This window comes from Synchiropus splendidus, chromosome 8 (assembly GCF_027744825.2).
Source record: "Synchiropus splendidus isolate RoL2022-P1 chromosome 8, RoL_Sspl_1.0, whole genome shotgun sequence".
In the NCBI taxonomy this organism is placed as follows: Eukaryota; Metazoa; Chordata; class Actinopteri; order Syngnathiformes; family Callionymidae; genus Synchiropus; species Synchiropus splendidus.
In genome coordinates this window covers 4,139,170-4,155,362 of record NC_071341.1, presented here as the reverse complement: position 1 = coordinate 4,155,362, position 16,193 = coordinate 4,139,170, and the positions used below count along the sequence as shown (strand labels likewise).

Sequence of the window (16,193 nt, the reverse complement as noted above, 5' to 3'; positions counted from 1 at the left end):
GGATCTAAAATCTAACCTTATGGCACACCCCAGGCAAATTCGGCTGTGGATCTGACTAAAGATGTCCTGCCTCAGAGGTATGGCAGGAACCAGTTCAGAGCAGTGTCTTCAAGTTCCAGCAAGGAACAAAGGTGGTTTAAAATTCTGTGATCAACAGTATAGAAAGCTGCACTAACTGAATTAAATGAGTTCTGATGCATCCACAGTTTAAGGAGTCACTATTTTTTTCAGACCTTATCTAAGAACGGAACTTGCTGCTGGTATTGAAGTTACTCATATCATCAGAGGCTAGACTGGATTTCTTTCAGTGTTGTTGGATGTCTAAAAGCTGTTGGGTGTACCTTCAGAAAAGGACTGATTAACGATTGATAAAATTGTGAGCCCAACGACATCTAAAATCTCTTTTTTGAAGTGTGTGGGAAGGATATGGTGGCTGCATGTGGTTGGCTTCATATAGGAGATAGTTAGGTTAGTCAGTGAAATGGTGTTCAGAGGGGTTATTTGTTGTCTAATATTGATTACCTTGTTGACAAAGAACTGTAATCTGTCACAAAGGTCAAATGTAGTGGTACAGTAGGTGTTGTCATGGAGTTTAAGACCTGGAGAAGCACTCTAGGATTAGAGCTGTTAGAGGGGATGACAACTCTGTCTAATAAGGAGGTGTAAGAGCTGTGCTGGAGGCCAAACAAAGCCCACTGTGGGCTCTACTCTCGTAGCTCGTATTAGTTGTATTTTAAAGTTCTTGAGCCAAAATATAAGCATTGTTTTACAGGTGCTCGCAGGGGCTTTATGCCGTTTTAGCAGTGATGCACCACCTGGCACCTGGAGTTCTGTGCGGCATGCAACCATTATATCTTTCTCTTCTTTCCCCTCGTGAAATCAGGGCCTCATCACAATAATAATGCTGCTGTCCTGCATGGATAGCCATGATCATTTGGAACCCTGGGTGACAACCAAGCTCCTCCTCTGTTCAATTCCAGATAGAGTGATTAACATGCTGTAAAAGTGTGGTAGTCCGGTTTTCTGTTCCCAGTTAACTTGTAAACAACACTAAGCATAGTTCGGTGGGCGTCTTGGGATTTATTTATTTTTCATTGCTTAAATTAGTGGGAATAGTCTCTGTTCCACCAAGCCCGAAAAGTGGCTTGTGATAGACTGTTTTCATTACATTATCTGCATGCGTTTGATAATATTTCTGTCTTGATGTTTCAAATCCATTTTTTGTGTGTTTGTTTTGCTTTTAAATCACATAAAAAGTAATAATGGTTGTGTTTTAAAAAATAAAAAAAGGAAAATGAAAAGTTACCAATGACAAGAATTGAAACCATTTTTCACATTTTCACATTCACTATTTTCTATTATGTTCCCATAGTAGTTGCTTTCTAAGATTCAATTCACACCTGTGATGTCACTTTCTTCTTCTATCATGAGAGGATTTTTTTTTCTCATCATATTCTTTTTCACAGTTTTATTGAATACATTCAACTTGGATACAGAAAAAGATTTTTTTTTGCCTTCCTTGATGATTTGCCTTTCAGAACATATTTAACTGATTTGGAGTTTCCCTTTTTCTTTTACCTTTCTAATTACCATATTGATAGTTTCATAGAATATGTAATCCCTCTTTTAAATCCATTTCAAATAACTCTTAGTTTTACTAACACAACCTGGTCTCCTACTTTGAACACTTGTTTTTTCTTTCTCTGTTTCCCATTGTTTTTGTCTCATCACTAATGCTTGAATCCTTCTTCACACAGGTGGTGAGTCAGCGATTTCCGCAGAACAGCATTGGCGCTGTCGGTAGTGCCATGTTTTTACGTTTTGTCAATCCAGCCATCGTGTCCCCATACGAAGCTGGCATTTTGGATAAGAAACCACTGCCCAGGATTGAACGAGGCCTAAAGCTAATGTCTAAGGTAAATGAGCATGGGACACCAAGGATAATAAATCCATGGTGTTACATGTTTTCAAGGCCATTGCTAAACGAAGATGTGTACATACTGGCTTGTTATGAACTTTTAGTTTGTTTCGTATATCCGTGCAACATTTATATACGTATTTGTATTTTTTTTTCCTTAGTTCACTTGCCAGTTGGATGTACATATAAAAATGTTTGCATGTTCAATATGTTTTCCTTTTACCTCTCATGTGACTATATTGGGTTTAGTTGCCACAGTCAAGTTTTTGCTTCAAGTTCTCAACGCTCCACATGTTCCAAAAGGGCATCTTATAGTCTCACCAACCCATGGCTTCACCTACCGACTTAATGCCCCTTTGCATCTTTCAAGCATCAAATGTGCTTTATGTAATGTCTGTTAAGACATTCCTGTGTCTTTGTCAAGGCTTCAAAACAAAGATTGTAAGTGCCTGTAACTGTATATAATAACTGCGATTGTTGAGACAGTGTATCAGTCACCATTTTACACTGCTTTCTTTTGATTTTGTACTGTCCTATTGGGAACATCATTCATGCGCTGCAGTTGTCTGATTCCTGAGGGGAAAAAAAAAAAAAGGTACGATCCAGGCCTTCATTAGTTTCTCGAGTGATCATATTAAAATGAAATATGGGATAGATATCATTGTTTCAGTGAGTAGGCAATGGAAGAAGCATATTCCTCATTCATTTTTGCCTGATCCATCCTGGCACAAAAATCTCAGTATACAAGTATACAACGCCTTCAACTGTGTGATGTGACTTCAATATTAACTTACAGTATTTCACTCAGTTTAGTTTCCTCAATATGAATTATGCAAATTGGGATGGATTGTGATGTCAGGAAAGCATATTCATGTGACCCAGAAAGAATTATGGGGTTGATAACGCTCATCTTACTGTAAACAGAGGCGCTTACCCTTCATGGAGCAACTTTTTAACCACTGCTAAATATGTTCCTGATAGGTGAAGTGCTGTGTTTTTATCTGGGAGCTGGAGGAACACAGTATTTGCTAAAATCCTAAAAGCTGCAGCTCCGTTTAAGATCGTGTCCCTGCTGTAGTTTCTCACCTAGCATCTGAATCTGCTGACTGATGCAGGAAATGCAGTCAGGAGCGTTTGACAGATGCGGGGGTCATGGCAAAGCACTTCTGCACAATCAAGGAACTTTTTCACACACTTATCCTGGTTCTAAACTTTGATGTCAGAATATGTGAGTCTCTCCAGTGGAGCTGCTGAGGTTTACCACTAAAAACCACAAACTATTTTTTTTGCTATGAACTGTGAATTTGTGAACTAAAAAACATTGTTGCAAATCCCCCCCCCCCTTTCATTGAAAAGAGACCGCTTCAGACACTTTACTTAAAGGAACAGGTGATTGACATTCATGATCATGATAGTTTAACAGAGTGTTTTGAACAAAGCAGTCGTTTTGCAAAGCTTTAACATTTAAACATAATACTGGACGTACGGTCCCCTTTAAAGTATTGTTGTGAAAACGTGTGTTGTTATGAATTGTATTTATCCATTTCATTCTACTGCCGAGTGTATTTGTTCACAAAGTTGCCAAGCAGTCATATATCTTAAAACATAAAATACCTGTTTTGATGATTTTTCCATTATTGTCATTTTTACAGATTCTGCAGAGCATTGCCAATCATGTCTTGTTTACTAAGGAGGAGCACATGAGGCCTTTTAATGACTTTGTGAAGAGCAATTTTGATGCAGCGCGCAGGTGAGGGACCAATCCTGTGCAATATTGAAATGATTGTGACCATTGACCATTATAACTGGAAGAAATCTAGAAGCAATGTGTATTATTGGAAACACCCAAATAAGTTTTTGGTCATTTTTGGCCATTTCCACATCTGATGTCTCGTTCTATTGGGTCTCGACCAAAAAAAAACTTTATAATTTTGATATCTGTTGACAGGCTTTTTGTTAGCGGGGGTTGTCAGGCGTCCCCAGCAAAACCCTCAAGTCAAGACACCCACAAGTTTTTCTCAGTAGGACGCCCTAAATTCCTCCAATTATTCGTGCTTGTACAATGTCCCACTCGTACTGTCATCATACTGGTTTCCATGGAAAGGGTGTTTCCGCCTGGTAATTTGAATTTGAAATTGAATGATCGAAATTTGCAGATTGTCACTCTGACTGATTGGTATCGTTGATCGGCAGCAAAAATCCTAATCGGAGCATCCCTAGAACAAAGTACTAATTTGAGACAAATAAGTACTAATTTGTGGGAACGAAATGCTAAATTGTGGCCACAAAGTAGGCACAAATCAAACACACCTTCTCTAGCACCAGCAATCATCCATCTTCATGAAGGTAGAGACGGTTGAGCAGCACGACAAACTGGGACACCATGATTGAGTTTTGTTTTAGGCTTAGAATGAACTACAATGACATTCTGAAAACCCTTACATTGCATAAAGCTATTATTACTGAGTCTTCACTGAATATTGAGGACCAGATTGCTTTATCGGTGAAGCTACGACGTGGAATTCTACAGTGTATATATACATATATATTCTTTAATTAACCACCGCTTAGTCCTTTCTGGAGTCTATCCCAGCGGTCATTGGGCGAGAGGCAGGAATATACCCTGGACAGTTCGCCAGTCCATTGCAGCGCACACCATTCTCCCATATATTTAAATAGATATTAAGTTCTTATTTGGTTTGACGTCATGGATACGATCGGGGAATGTGCTTATCCACTCAGATGTCTGAATTGATGTCTCTCAGGCAAGTTTTAATCAACTCTAATTCAGCATAGGACCCCCACTGCGGACATTGCTGAAGCCATGATCACGGCGTTCCAAGAGTGGCAAGTGTCCAAAGAATCACATCCAAAAGATGGTTGTGAGGGCCTTAAACAGCGCCCTTCCCACTCGTTCCATTAAGTTGCTTCGCTTCACTGCATATTATGTCTGATAAACACAGGATTGTGACGAATGACCCAATCTAACAAGTTACATGCAGCGTAATCGAGCAACTATTGGAGGAATTGCCAAAGTAGAAAAATAAAGATCTGGTTATATAGATGCCTTAGTTTGTGAAAGCATTTGAACAAAACATGCAACTCAACTTAATTGGTCAACCACATTGGCCAATGCTGGCCCTCATAGCCTAATGCAGGTGCAGGTGTAGGTGTCCGTGTTGGTGAAGCTGCACTCGATTTGCGCTTACTTCCTAGCCACATTTTATTATTTTGTTCCCACAAATTAATTAATTAATTTGTTTCCTCAAATTGTTCCCTTGAATATGTATTTTGTCGACATGAATGAATATATTGTGTGCACATTTTACTTAATTCGTGGCCACGATTTCAATTTTATTTGTTTTTATTTATTTATTTGGCCGCTTTGGGACGCCATAGTTATTTATGAGCAATTCTTTCTGTACATTTATTTCAGTATTGAGCACCAAATTAAACTTAAAGTGATGACAATGATTTAAAACTTTTTAAGCATACAAAAGTCAGGAAAATCTGAAATAAAATATTACGCCGCTCCTCCCAAAGGCCTTTTTGTACAATTTCCATAACAGTTAGAATAAAGTTACATAAATGAATAAAACATTTCTGTCTCATTTTGAGAGTTTGCCGGGTAGCGCCTAACTTACAGTAAACACTTGAAAAGACTGCACTCGAAGTCTTTTTAAACAGTGTATTTTCACAGTTTTTATTCAGCTAGAAATTAAGTGAGACCAGAGAAAGATTTGATCATAAATATAGATGAAAATCAAAAGGGATTTTTTTGTTACTCTCAGATTGTACAGCAATGAGCCACAACATCAATTACTTTAGAGCTTGTCTAGTGGGTGAAGTCTCTTGATGTCAGTGGCTTGTCTTGTCCCCACAGGTTTTTCTTGGACATTGCCTCTGACTCCCCTCCCAGTGACTCAGTAAACCACAGTCTTTCCTTCATCAGTGATGGTAATGTTCTGGCCCTTCACCGCTTGCTGTGGAACAACCAAGAGAGAATTGGCCAGTACCTGTCAAGCAACAGGTCAGATAGAGTTCAGAGAATGTGATCTCATCATCTATAATATAACGCATGTTTTTGTCCAGTGAGCTTATTACTTGCAAATCTAAATGTTGGTTTGTCTGAGTTAGTCTTGCTTGATGTTAAAATGCCAGACAGTTCTCTGGGTGTCCACTATTTGACGATTTCTGAGTTTCTGTGGGTTGGGAAACACACTAACCATCTCTTGAGCAAGTGTTACTGCCAGGGCTCAATCCATGTCCTGCTCCTACAAGATCATCCGACATGCACAGCTGATCAAGTTTGGTTTACCTTATAGACTTGTTTCCGTGCAGACAGTCAAAAACTGACCATATACAAATTTGTGTGAAAATTGGGGTTGACCCATGGGGCAATGTAGTGGATAATATGTATGTGTATTAATATTTTCAGAGACCACAAGGCTGTGGGCAGGAGACCATTTGACAAGATGGCCACTCTGTTAGCTTATTTGGGTCCTCCAGAACACAAACCTGTGGCTGATACACATTGGTCCAGCCTCAACCTGACCAGCTCCAAGTTTGAGGAGTTTATGACAAGGTTGGAACCTTACATGCAATTTATTTTAATTTCTGCAAGTTTATTTGTTTTCTGTATTTTTGTGTGAACCCTTACCCTTAGTGAAGTACACTATAAAGCTTTGATTATTCAAAAATAACTTTGTGTTGACCAAGTACTGAGTACTGAGAAAATTCTGACTTTGAAAATGATGAAATCAGATTCCACTTTGATATTGCTTTACGGTGTGTATGATACTTCAATACTACGGTTCAATACTATTGGTTTGTGTCCAGACACCAGGTTCATGAAAAAGAAGAGTTTAAAGCATTGAAGACCCTCAACATCTTCTACCAGGCAGGGACCTCAAGGAATGGAAACCCAGTCTTTTACTATGTGGCTCGAAGGTAAGATCCAAGATTGAATTCAAAGACGTAACTATTATGCTACACTTTCATTGAAATTTGTTTTATAAAGATGTGACTTCACAATTCTTCAATAATGCAATAATTACTTAACCTCAGACAAAATCAAGACAACTTTCTTAATCATAACCCTCTGTTGTATATTCTATTTTCATCACTCAACATGGTCACAATGAAATAATTTTCTATGCCCAGGGGACTTTCACTATGTTTATGCTGAAGTGTGGGTGTATACAGAGAGCCATCCTCTGTATTTTAAGATGACCACCAACTGGATGAAATGGATAAGTGGAACTTTCCACATTGTCTGGATGCTTTAGGTGTACTGACACTAGGGCATACGTGTCATATGCGTAGGCATGTTTGCGTGCAAATGTGGTACTATCCTGTACCTGAGGTACGGTGTTTGATGCTTTGCTGCACCGTCCCTCTTCACCCTCTACACTGTAGACATGACCCACAACACTCCATCTTGCCACCTGCAGAAGTTCTCTGATGACTCTGCAATCATCTGTCTCATTAAGGACGGAGACGACAGAGTGCAGGGACATGACGCATGACTTTGAGCACTGGTGCCTGAGAAACCACCTCCAGATCAACAGGGGTAAAACCAAGGAGCTGGAGGTGAACCTCAGCAGGCGCCAACCCTTTTCACCTGCACCGATGAACATCTTTGGTACTGATAGGTACTGAAGTACCTGGGTGTTCACCTGATCTGTAAACTGGACTGGACTAAAAACATGAATGCTCTTTTCAAAAGAAGGGAGAGCAGGCTGTTTTCGCTCAGGTCCTTTGGAGTGCAGGAAACGTTGCTTAGGACCTTCGATGACTCCGGTGGTATCATCCATTTTCAATTGAGTCATCTGCTGGGCGGGCAGCGTCACAAACAGAGACAGGAAGACTGGTCAGACTGGTGAAGAGGGCCAGCTCAGTCCTGCGCTGCTCATTAGACTTAGTGAAGGAGGTTCGAGACAGGAAGACTGTGTCCAAGCTGTCATCCTTGATGACCCGCCTTTCTCACACCCTCCAGGACACCCTGTTGGCACTGTGCAGCACATTCAGTGGCAGACTGGTCCATCCCTCGGATTTTGTGCCCACTGGTATCGGGTTGTTGTCAGTGTTGAATGTTTATTCCAATCCCACATGAAATATACATTCAACAGCAACTCATTCATCATCAACTTGAGCTAAAGACCAGTTCTTATGATTTCTGCACCTTTTTTGTATTCTCTTTTCCCAGACAGGTTAGGTGCCTTTATAGCAGTCCATTTTGATTTCCAGAGTCCTGTAAGTAAACTTCAGTGTATGGATGGATACAGTAATAGCACAGAAGCTGATCACTTTAACATGTATGAATCATAAATCTTTTTGAGTGTGTTGTTACACTTCCTTGACTATTCTTTATGACTTCAGAAGGTTTCTGAATGTGTAACTCTCAGTCAGTCATACTCCTCATTGCTTGTCTCTTTTGGTGATGCAGCAGTAGGCATGAAAAGCCTCCTCTGGGTTTTTGTAGATCACCACATGACCTGAGCTTTGCAGGGAAGAGTCTTTACAGTGACGTTTCTGGCCAGGCATGCTGTCCTGATAAAACTGAATGTATCCCCCGTTCTTGAAGTCTTAGGTCCTTTGTGAAGTGCCTGAGATCAGCTTCCGTGTCTTCTGGCACTGAGAATATAAGCTCTTACTTTGGCTTCCGTGTGGGCAATTGTCTCCTCATGACCATCAGTTGAGATTTTTGAGGCTGCGTTTTTGTCAACAAGCTGACTCAATACTGTGTTCTCCCTCTTAAGATATTCTGTTTTACCCTGTAGCAGGGCTCCAGACATACCTTTTGGTTTGGTTGCTTCGGTGCGCCTAATATTTTTTCATATTTATTTTGTAAGCAGCTCTAATGCTTTTTAGCCATTAGTCATTAAACTTCTTCAGTGTTATTGAACATTGTTTCTCCAGTCAAAAATGCTCTCTTATCAGCCACGTTCTGCTATGACAAATTACAGTCTCTTCTGAAAGCTGAGTTGAGTCTAGTGGGGTTTGTCCCCAAATCAATTGTTTTTGGAATATAATAGTTAATGAAGTGTAGAGATGAGGAATTCAATGTTACTCGTCTCTTGTAGAACCCTCTTGTGTTTGTAATAGGGGTGGGATTCAATTAAAAACAAATCTAATTAATTACATCTGATTAATTCATCTCAATGAATTGTTAGTTTATTGGCAAGAATATTGGCAACAAGATGCCACAATTTCAATTTGAATGTATTTGGTATACTACTGAATCAAATGGTGGACCCACACATACATTTAAGCAACAAACTATTGTTTATTTTGCATCAGTTTGACAATAGCACATTATATCACAATGGTGGCTATATTCACCTTATTAAAACTAAAGCTCTTTTAATGTCTTGATAATATTTGTAAGAACAAGAATTTCAATTTTATCAGAATTTCAAGTACATTCAGAGTGTTGGAAACCCTGGCCATTGTGTAGTGAAAAACATCAGATTGCAAAGCAAATATTGTTTTTGCTCTGGGAATCCTCCATGTTTGTTGTTGTTATCATCTTTTTGTTGTAATTCATGGTAATGCTGTCCCCAAACATACTGTGGATGACATTGCTAATACTGGGGTGGATGTCCGTTGAATATCCAATTATCAACAATTTTTAAGAAGTGGCAGCACAATGGGAGACCCTGCATGTGTTGAACTGATTAGAAGTCAGAAAACCGCATCAGAAATCCGATTTTGGACCACTCAGTGTAACAAAACCAGCACCAGTTCATGGTCAACTAATGTCATTATTAAAAGTGTATTGTATTAAAGATACAATAATGAAAGTCCTCCATACTCTCCACGACTGTCCCGCTCCGATCATCTATCAAACACAGAGTTGGAGGAGAGCTCTGCAAGCCATCATGGTCCAATGCAGAGAGTGTGCTGCAGCTGCCCAAATGCAGCTCCCATTGGCTTAGAGCAGTATTTTTCAACCTTTTTTTCTCGTAGAAAAACCCTTCTAGTTTGTGAAAGTCTTTAGCGACTGACATTCTGCTGTTTTGGCATGCTATTTGCAGGAACAAATTGCAGAAAATTGATTTGTTTAAAAATGTCTCTGGAAAGGGGTGGGCAATATGACAAAATATACCATGATTTAGTATTTTATTTAAAATAACAGTTTCAGTTTTATTTCACATGTATTTTTGAGACTAACTTCCAAGTTTATTGTCAGTGTTAGTGCTAAAGGAAAAAAGTCGATAGATATTTCAGGCCAAAGAACTTTGAAAATTCTAGGAATTTCCATACAACTCATACATTCTGTGCCTCAGCTTGCTACATGCCAGCAAATGTCAGGTTAAAAGTGTTATTTACATCCCTTTGTGTTGAATGTGGTTAATGCATCGCAGTATACAGTAGTAATTCATGTTTGATGGGGGATTAAAATAAGCATTAATTCATTCATACAATGTAGATGTTCTTGAATGTAATGTTTAATGCTGAACTGTAATGGCTATTGTTGTCCCTTAGTTTTTGAACGTGTCTTTCCTGAAAAACAAAGCAAATGTTGTTTTTTTTTTTTTTTCTTAGATTCAAAACTGGCCAAATAAATGGAGACCTGCTTATTTACCACGTCCTCCTCACTTTGAAGCCATACTATGCCAAGCCATATGAGATTGTGGTAGACCTGACCCATGTGGGGCCCAGCAATCGCTTCAAGACTGATTTCCTTTCAAAGTGGTTTGTGGTCTTTCCTGGCTTTGCTTACGAGAATGTGGCAGCTGTTTATGTGTACAACTGTAACACATGGGTCAGAGAGTACACCAAATATCATGAGCGGCTGCTGACTGGCCTAAAGGGGAGCAAGCGTCTTCAGTTTATTGACTCTCCGGCCAAATTGGCTGAACACATTGAAGCTGACCAGCAAAAGCTTCCTGCAGCCACACTGACTCTTGAAGAAGATCTCAAAGTATTTCATAATGCCCTAAAGTTGGCCCACAAAGATACAAAAGTCTCAATTAAGGTGGGTGTTCCTTTGGTGAATGATTTTACTAAGTGTTTTTTCAGGCAATATCAATGTTATTTCTTCTCATATGTTCAGGTTGGTTCGACAGCTGTGCAGGTGACCTCTGCTGAGCGAACCAGGGTTCTTGGCCAGCCAGTCTTCCTGAACGATGTCTACTATGCCTCAGAGATTGAGGAAATTTGTCTGGTAGACGAGAGCCAGTTCACCCTGACTATGGCCAACCAAGGTACACCTCTGACATTCATGCATCAGGAGTGTGATGCTATTGTCCAGTCCATCATACACATCCGAACACGTTGGGAGCTCTCTCAACCTGACTCCATCCCCCAACACACCAAGATCAGACCCAAAGATGTCCCTGGTACTCTCTTAAACATTGCTTTGCTCAACCTCGGCAGCTCCGATCCCAGCCTTAGGTCAGTACAATGTTCTGCATTTTTCACTTGTGGCCTTCAACATATTGGGGACAGATATATATCTGTATATATATATATATATATATATATATATATATATATATATATATATATATATATATATATATATATATATATATATATATATATATATAGTGTTTCCTAAAAACAATCACACAAACACAAACCTACACCCAACCACTACATAACATGAAGGTGAAGCAATCCTGTTCAAAACAAACACTGTTCAAGTGTTTCCATGTATTACCCAATTACTCAGTCAGAAGTGTATATATATATATATATATATATATATATATATATATCCGTTGTTTTTTTGGAGATGTATGTTAAGACTTACACCTGACAACATGTAGTTGCATAAAACTAAAAACATGTATTGCTTTTGTGTCACAGATCTGCTGCCTATAATCTTTTGTGTGCCCTGACATGCACTTTCAACTTGAAGATTGAGGGGCAGCTGCTGGAAACGTCAGGGCTCTGCATCCCAGCCAACAACACACTCTTTATTGTTTCCATTAGCAAGACACTGGCTGCCAATGAGCCTCACCTCACGCTGGAGTTTCTGGAGGAATGCATCTCTGGCTTCAGCAAATCTAGTAAGTCCCAGTAATTGAGTGACAATACCACTTCTATGAATATTAATAATCATGAAATGTTGTTGAATCCAATTTGAAAGTGGTTTGCATTATTCTAAAGTAATTAAGAAATTCTCAATACTGGACCCAAAGGTGTTGCATTAAATCCAAAGCTGAGCACAGATGCTTGACAACCCAGAAAACTGAATCATTGCATTTGTCCAGCTAAAAAAAAAAAAAAAAAAAAAAAAAAAAAAAAGAAAATTAAATAATAAAACAATAAAATTTAACTGCCACATAATATCAGTTTCGGCTTCATGCCAAAAAAAAGAGCACCACAGATGCTGTGTTTTTGAGGATGTTCATGAAGAAGTACAGAGAAGGTCAGAAGAAGCTCCATTGTGTCTTTGTGGACCTGGACAAAGCATACGGCAGAGTGACGAGAAGAGTTGTGGGGAAGACTGGAGTGGCAGAGAAGTATGCACGATATGCCAGGAGTAAGACAGTGGGGAGGTGTGCTGCAAGTGGAGTTCAAGGTGGAGGTGGAACTGCACCAAGGCTCAGTTCTGAGCCCCTTCTTGTTTGTGATGGTTATGGACAGGTTGACAGATGAGGTTAGACAAGAAGCCCCCTGGACGATGATGTTTGCAGATGAGATTGTGATCTGTGGTAAGAGCAGGGCGCAAGTGGTAGATAAGCTAGAGAGGTGTAGGTATGAAGTTTGTAGGTTTCAGAGAAGAGTAAGCAGAGGACAGGTGAGATAGAGGAAGATGATCCGCTGTGGCGAACCCCTGAAGGGACAAGCTGAAAGAAAAAGGTACAACTATAAAATAATTTGTGATTCTGACAGTTCTTGCAACTGAGTCATGGTGAAGTAATTTGTAACTGTAACTAACTACTTTTTATGCTAAGATGACCAACACTGGGCAGGTTTTAGTATGGGTGAACCAAGCAAACACCCATGCCAAAAGGCAAATGCCCGTATTTGTGCAGTGTAAATAAATGATAATCCAGGCCACTTGACTTGTTGGACAGGGATGTCTGAATTGGGTGTGTTTATTGCGTTTTTTGAGGTCATATACAATTCCAAAAGGGTTGTATGCTGCTCTGCCTCCCTCTGACAAATATTCGCATAAGAATAATGACGTCACACCAAGTCAAAGACACTTTTGTTTTGTGTTACCTGAGAGCCCCTTGCTCATGAACAGATATACCTGTAAGTAAATGAGAACAGATAGATCAGACCTGGCCAACCCACAGCTCTTTCCCCAGTTTTGTGCAGCTCTTCATCAAATGAGCGGCCAAACTGGCTGCGATTTTGGTCAAGTTGCTGTTGAGATGATCATTTGTACAGGAAATAAGATGAAAAAGTAAGAGCTGTTATACAATATATAAGTAAAATAAATGGCGCACACATTTCTATCTACGCCACTTGACATTTCAAGGACAATCACAGTAAAGTGTATTGAATTTTAAAAATACATGCAGAAGAGACATATGCCGGAAGCGAATCAACATACTTGTGACACACAGGGATGTGCTTTAACCGCGATACTGCCTCTTAGTCACATGACCAGCTGAGCCTTACAGCCTGACGTATTTGTAGATGTGGCTCTTTTCAACAACACAGGTTTGCCACAGACTGGTTTGCCACCCCTGCTGTATATCCTTAAAGAGCGTGCTGTGGCATGCATAAGAAGACATTTGGGATCAAACCACCGCTTTGTCAAGGACAATGATCCAAAACATACTGCTGCTGGAGCATGCATGGCATCCGAAGCGATCAGCTGGGTCAAAACTCCACCAGAGTCACCGGACTTGAATGAGTGGATCTATTAAAATAAAATGAAAAACGATTGAAATAACGGTGCAGTGAGCTTTTGTATTAAAATTAAAAGTTACAGATACAACGGCACACCACCATTTACAACATTTAAGAATGGAAATGGCATGAAGAACTTATCTCATGACCTCAAGCTTGCAGCAGATGGGCTCCAAGTAACCTATTCCTGAGACCTGGGCCTCTTCACTGAGTGGAGGGATGATGTATGGAACCCTAATCACACTGGAGTTGTCTTATAACACAACTGAAGTTGGTGTGAGACCAGCTTTCACTCATCACTCTGGGCTTTGTGTATGAAAAGAAGGTGCCAGTTCAGTTCACAGCTCAATGAGTAAGTGGAGTTTACATTATTCAAAGACACTCCCTCAAGCAGAGGGGGGGTCACTCCAGCCACTGTAACTGTGCTGTAACTCTGCTGGGACTAGGCTGGAGCAGTGCTGGGAGGGGAACAATTGAACTGCTCCTACTGTACTTCCTATCCTACAGTAGGCTTGACTTTGAGAAGCTGACTGTACTGCTCTCTGCAGGTATTGAGCTAAAGCACCTGTGTCTAGAGTACATGACGCCATGGCTACTCAACCTGGTTCACTTTTGTAAGCATAAAGATGACGGCAAGCGTCAGCGTGTTACAGCAATTTTGGACAAGCTCATAACCATGACCATCAATGAGAAACAGATGTATCCATCCATTCAAGCAAAGATCTGGGGCAGCTTGGGCCAGGTATGTGTGCCACATTTTTTTCCGAACGGATTCATATGATTCATATTCATATATTTGCTCCTTTTCTGTCCTCAGATCACGGACCTTTTGGATGTGGTGCTAGATAGCTTTATAAAGACCAGTGCCACAGGAGGGCTGGGTTCCATTAAAGCAGAGGTCATGGCGGATACAGCTGTTGCGCTGGCATCTGGAAATGTCAAGCTGGTCTCAAGCAAGGTAAACATCCGTGGGGTGGGTTTAGGTTTGGAAGATTGAGGGTTACTTTTGTAACCCTGGTTCTCTGAGTAGCATGAATGATTCTCTCACAGCGAGAGCACCTCTGCTGCAACATATCTCTTTTAATGTAATGGCAGAACCGCATGACATACTGGGCGGTTTCACACTGCGGGTTATGTCCCTGGCTGTGTAGCGTCGCGCCTCTGGCATGTCTTTTTTTTCCCTCGCCAGCTGGCGGCGCTCTGCCCAAAATAGCTGCTTTGTGACCCACAGTGTAGCACGTCTCAAGGAAGTCATCATCACCCCGTGACAACCTATTGAGCAGGGCTAACCACCTTATTTCTATGCTTTGCACTACGAGTTATCATGTCAGATATTGATGGATAACAGACCTCCACAAGGGCTGTAACAGAATGTGGCTAACATTAAAGAGTGTTTTCATGTTTATTTTACAAAGAAATAGTCGAAACAAGCTGTGCAATACAAAGCGTCTTGACTTATCCACACCGCTCTCACAACTCATTGAACAATGTGAGCGAGATGACTAACAATTGAGAAGATGTTCAGAAATGATTAATTAGTAGTCTGGTAATCTTCAGCAACTTGGGAAAAATCAGTGTCTTCCTCCTCGCTGTTCTCCTCATGCAGATAGCTGTGAGATCACAGCAGTGAAAACAGTGACTGAGAGTGCAGCATTATTCATTTAAGCAAATCTGTCTGTCATTAAAATTGGGTGCATATCAGTTTAATAAAGGCCAAAACACTTGGACAGATCATGATTCCCGTACTGCTGCGCTCCTCCACAGAACCAGTCTCGGCTTGCACACCTCAGTGTTCAGAGAGTTTTTAAACACTGTTGTCCGCCCAGACAGCGATCAGACCCTTTATTGCCCGGCATTTTTCATGTTTTTGTGGAGTCGCGCTGTACACATAGTTTCTGGCATCTGGCACAGAGTCACCAGAGGCGGGAAGCTCTCCTTCCGTGGATAGTTTCCCGAGACAAGGTGCATCAAGGATCAAGTCCGCAGCCAATACCCGACTTGCATACTTTCACATCTCGGACTTTTGAGCTGAGCTCTCAGACAGAACGCGCAGTGTGAAACCGCCCACTGTCACGTGAGACGGGTGTTTAAATATTTTCTTCCTCCCTCAGTACATATCTTTTTCACCATTCTTGGCATGGACACCAGGAACTTCAGTGTGTTATTCATCCAAAAATGAGTTAATTGGTGTTCCAGTATGTGACAAAAGCATTTGTCCAATGCAGGAGTGGGCAAACTATTCCACAAAGGGTTAGGGTTAGGGTTCCAACCAATCAAGAGGACACTTTTTCAGGTGTCAGGTGTCTTAGGGGTATCATCACTTGATAGTCAGTCAGGTGCTGTTTTTCAGCTGCAGAATCAAGTGAACAATATTCACCCTCCCATTATTAAAGCTGGCAGGTGACAAACAGCTGTTATTAAGACTGAAGGCAAATCTTTGTTCATGCACCCA

The 16,193-nt window shown here is 40.5% G+C and overlaps 1 protein-coding gene across 3 annotated transcripts in view; it reads left to right on the top strand.

Annotated features, from left to right (window-relative positions):
- Positions 1-16,193, top strand: part of nf1a (neurofibromin 1a) — a 98,113-nt gene that overhangs the window by 62,473 nt on the left and 19,447 nt on the right. For all 3 annotated transcript variants that reach the window (XM_053873074.1, XM_053873075.1, XM_053873073.1), the window contains 10 exons: positions 1,758-1,916; positions 3,571-3,668; positions 5,802-5,948; positions 6,357-6,503; positions 6,758-6,868; positions 10,469-10,901; positions 10,980-11,320; positions 11,738-11,940; positions 14,290-14,483; positions 14,559-14,699. In XM_053873074.1, coding sequence (XP_053729049.1) covers positions 1,758-1,916; positions 3,571-3,668; positions 5,802-5,948; positions 6,357-6,503; positions 6,758-6,868; positions 10,469-10,901; positions 10,980-11,320; positions 11,738-11,940; positions 14,290-14,483; positions 14,559-14,699 — 1,974 coding nt within the window. The remainder of the gene's footprint in view (positions 1-1,757; positions 1,917-3,570; positions 3,669-5,801; positions 5,949-6,356; positions 6,504-6,757; positions 6,869-10,468; positions 10,902-10,979; positions 11,321-11,737; positions 11,941-14,289; positions 14,484-14,558; positions 14,700-16,193) is intronic.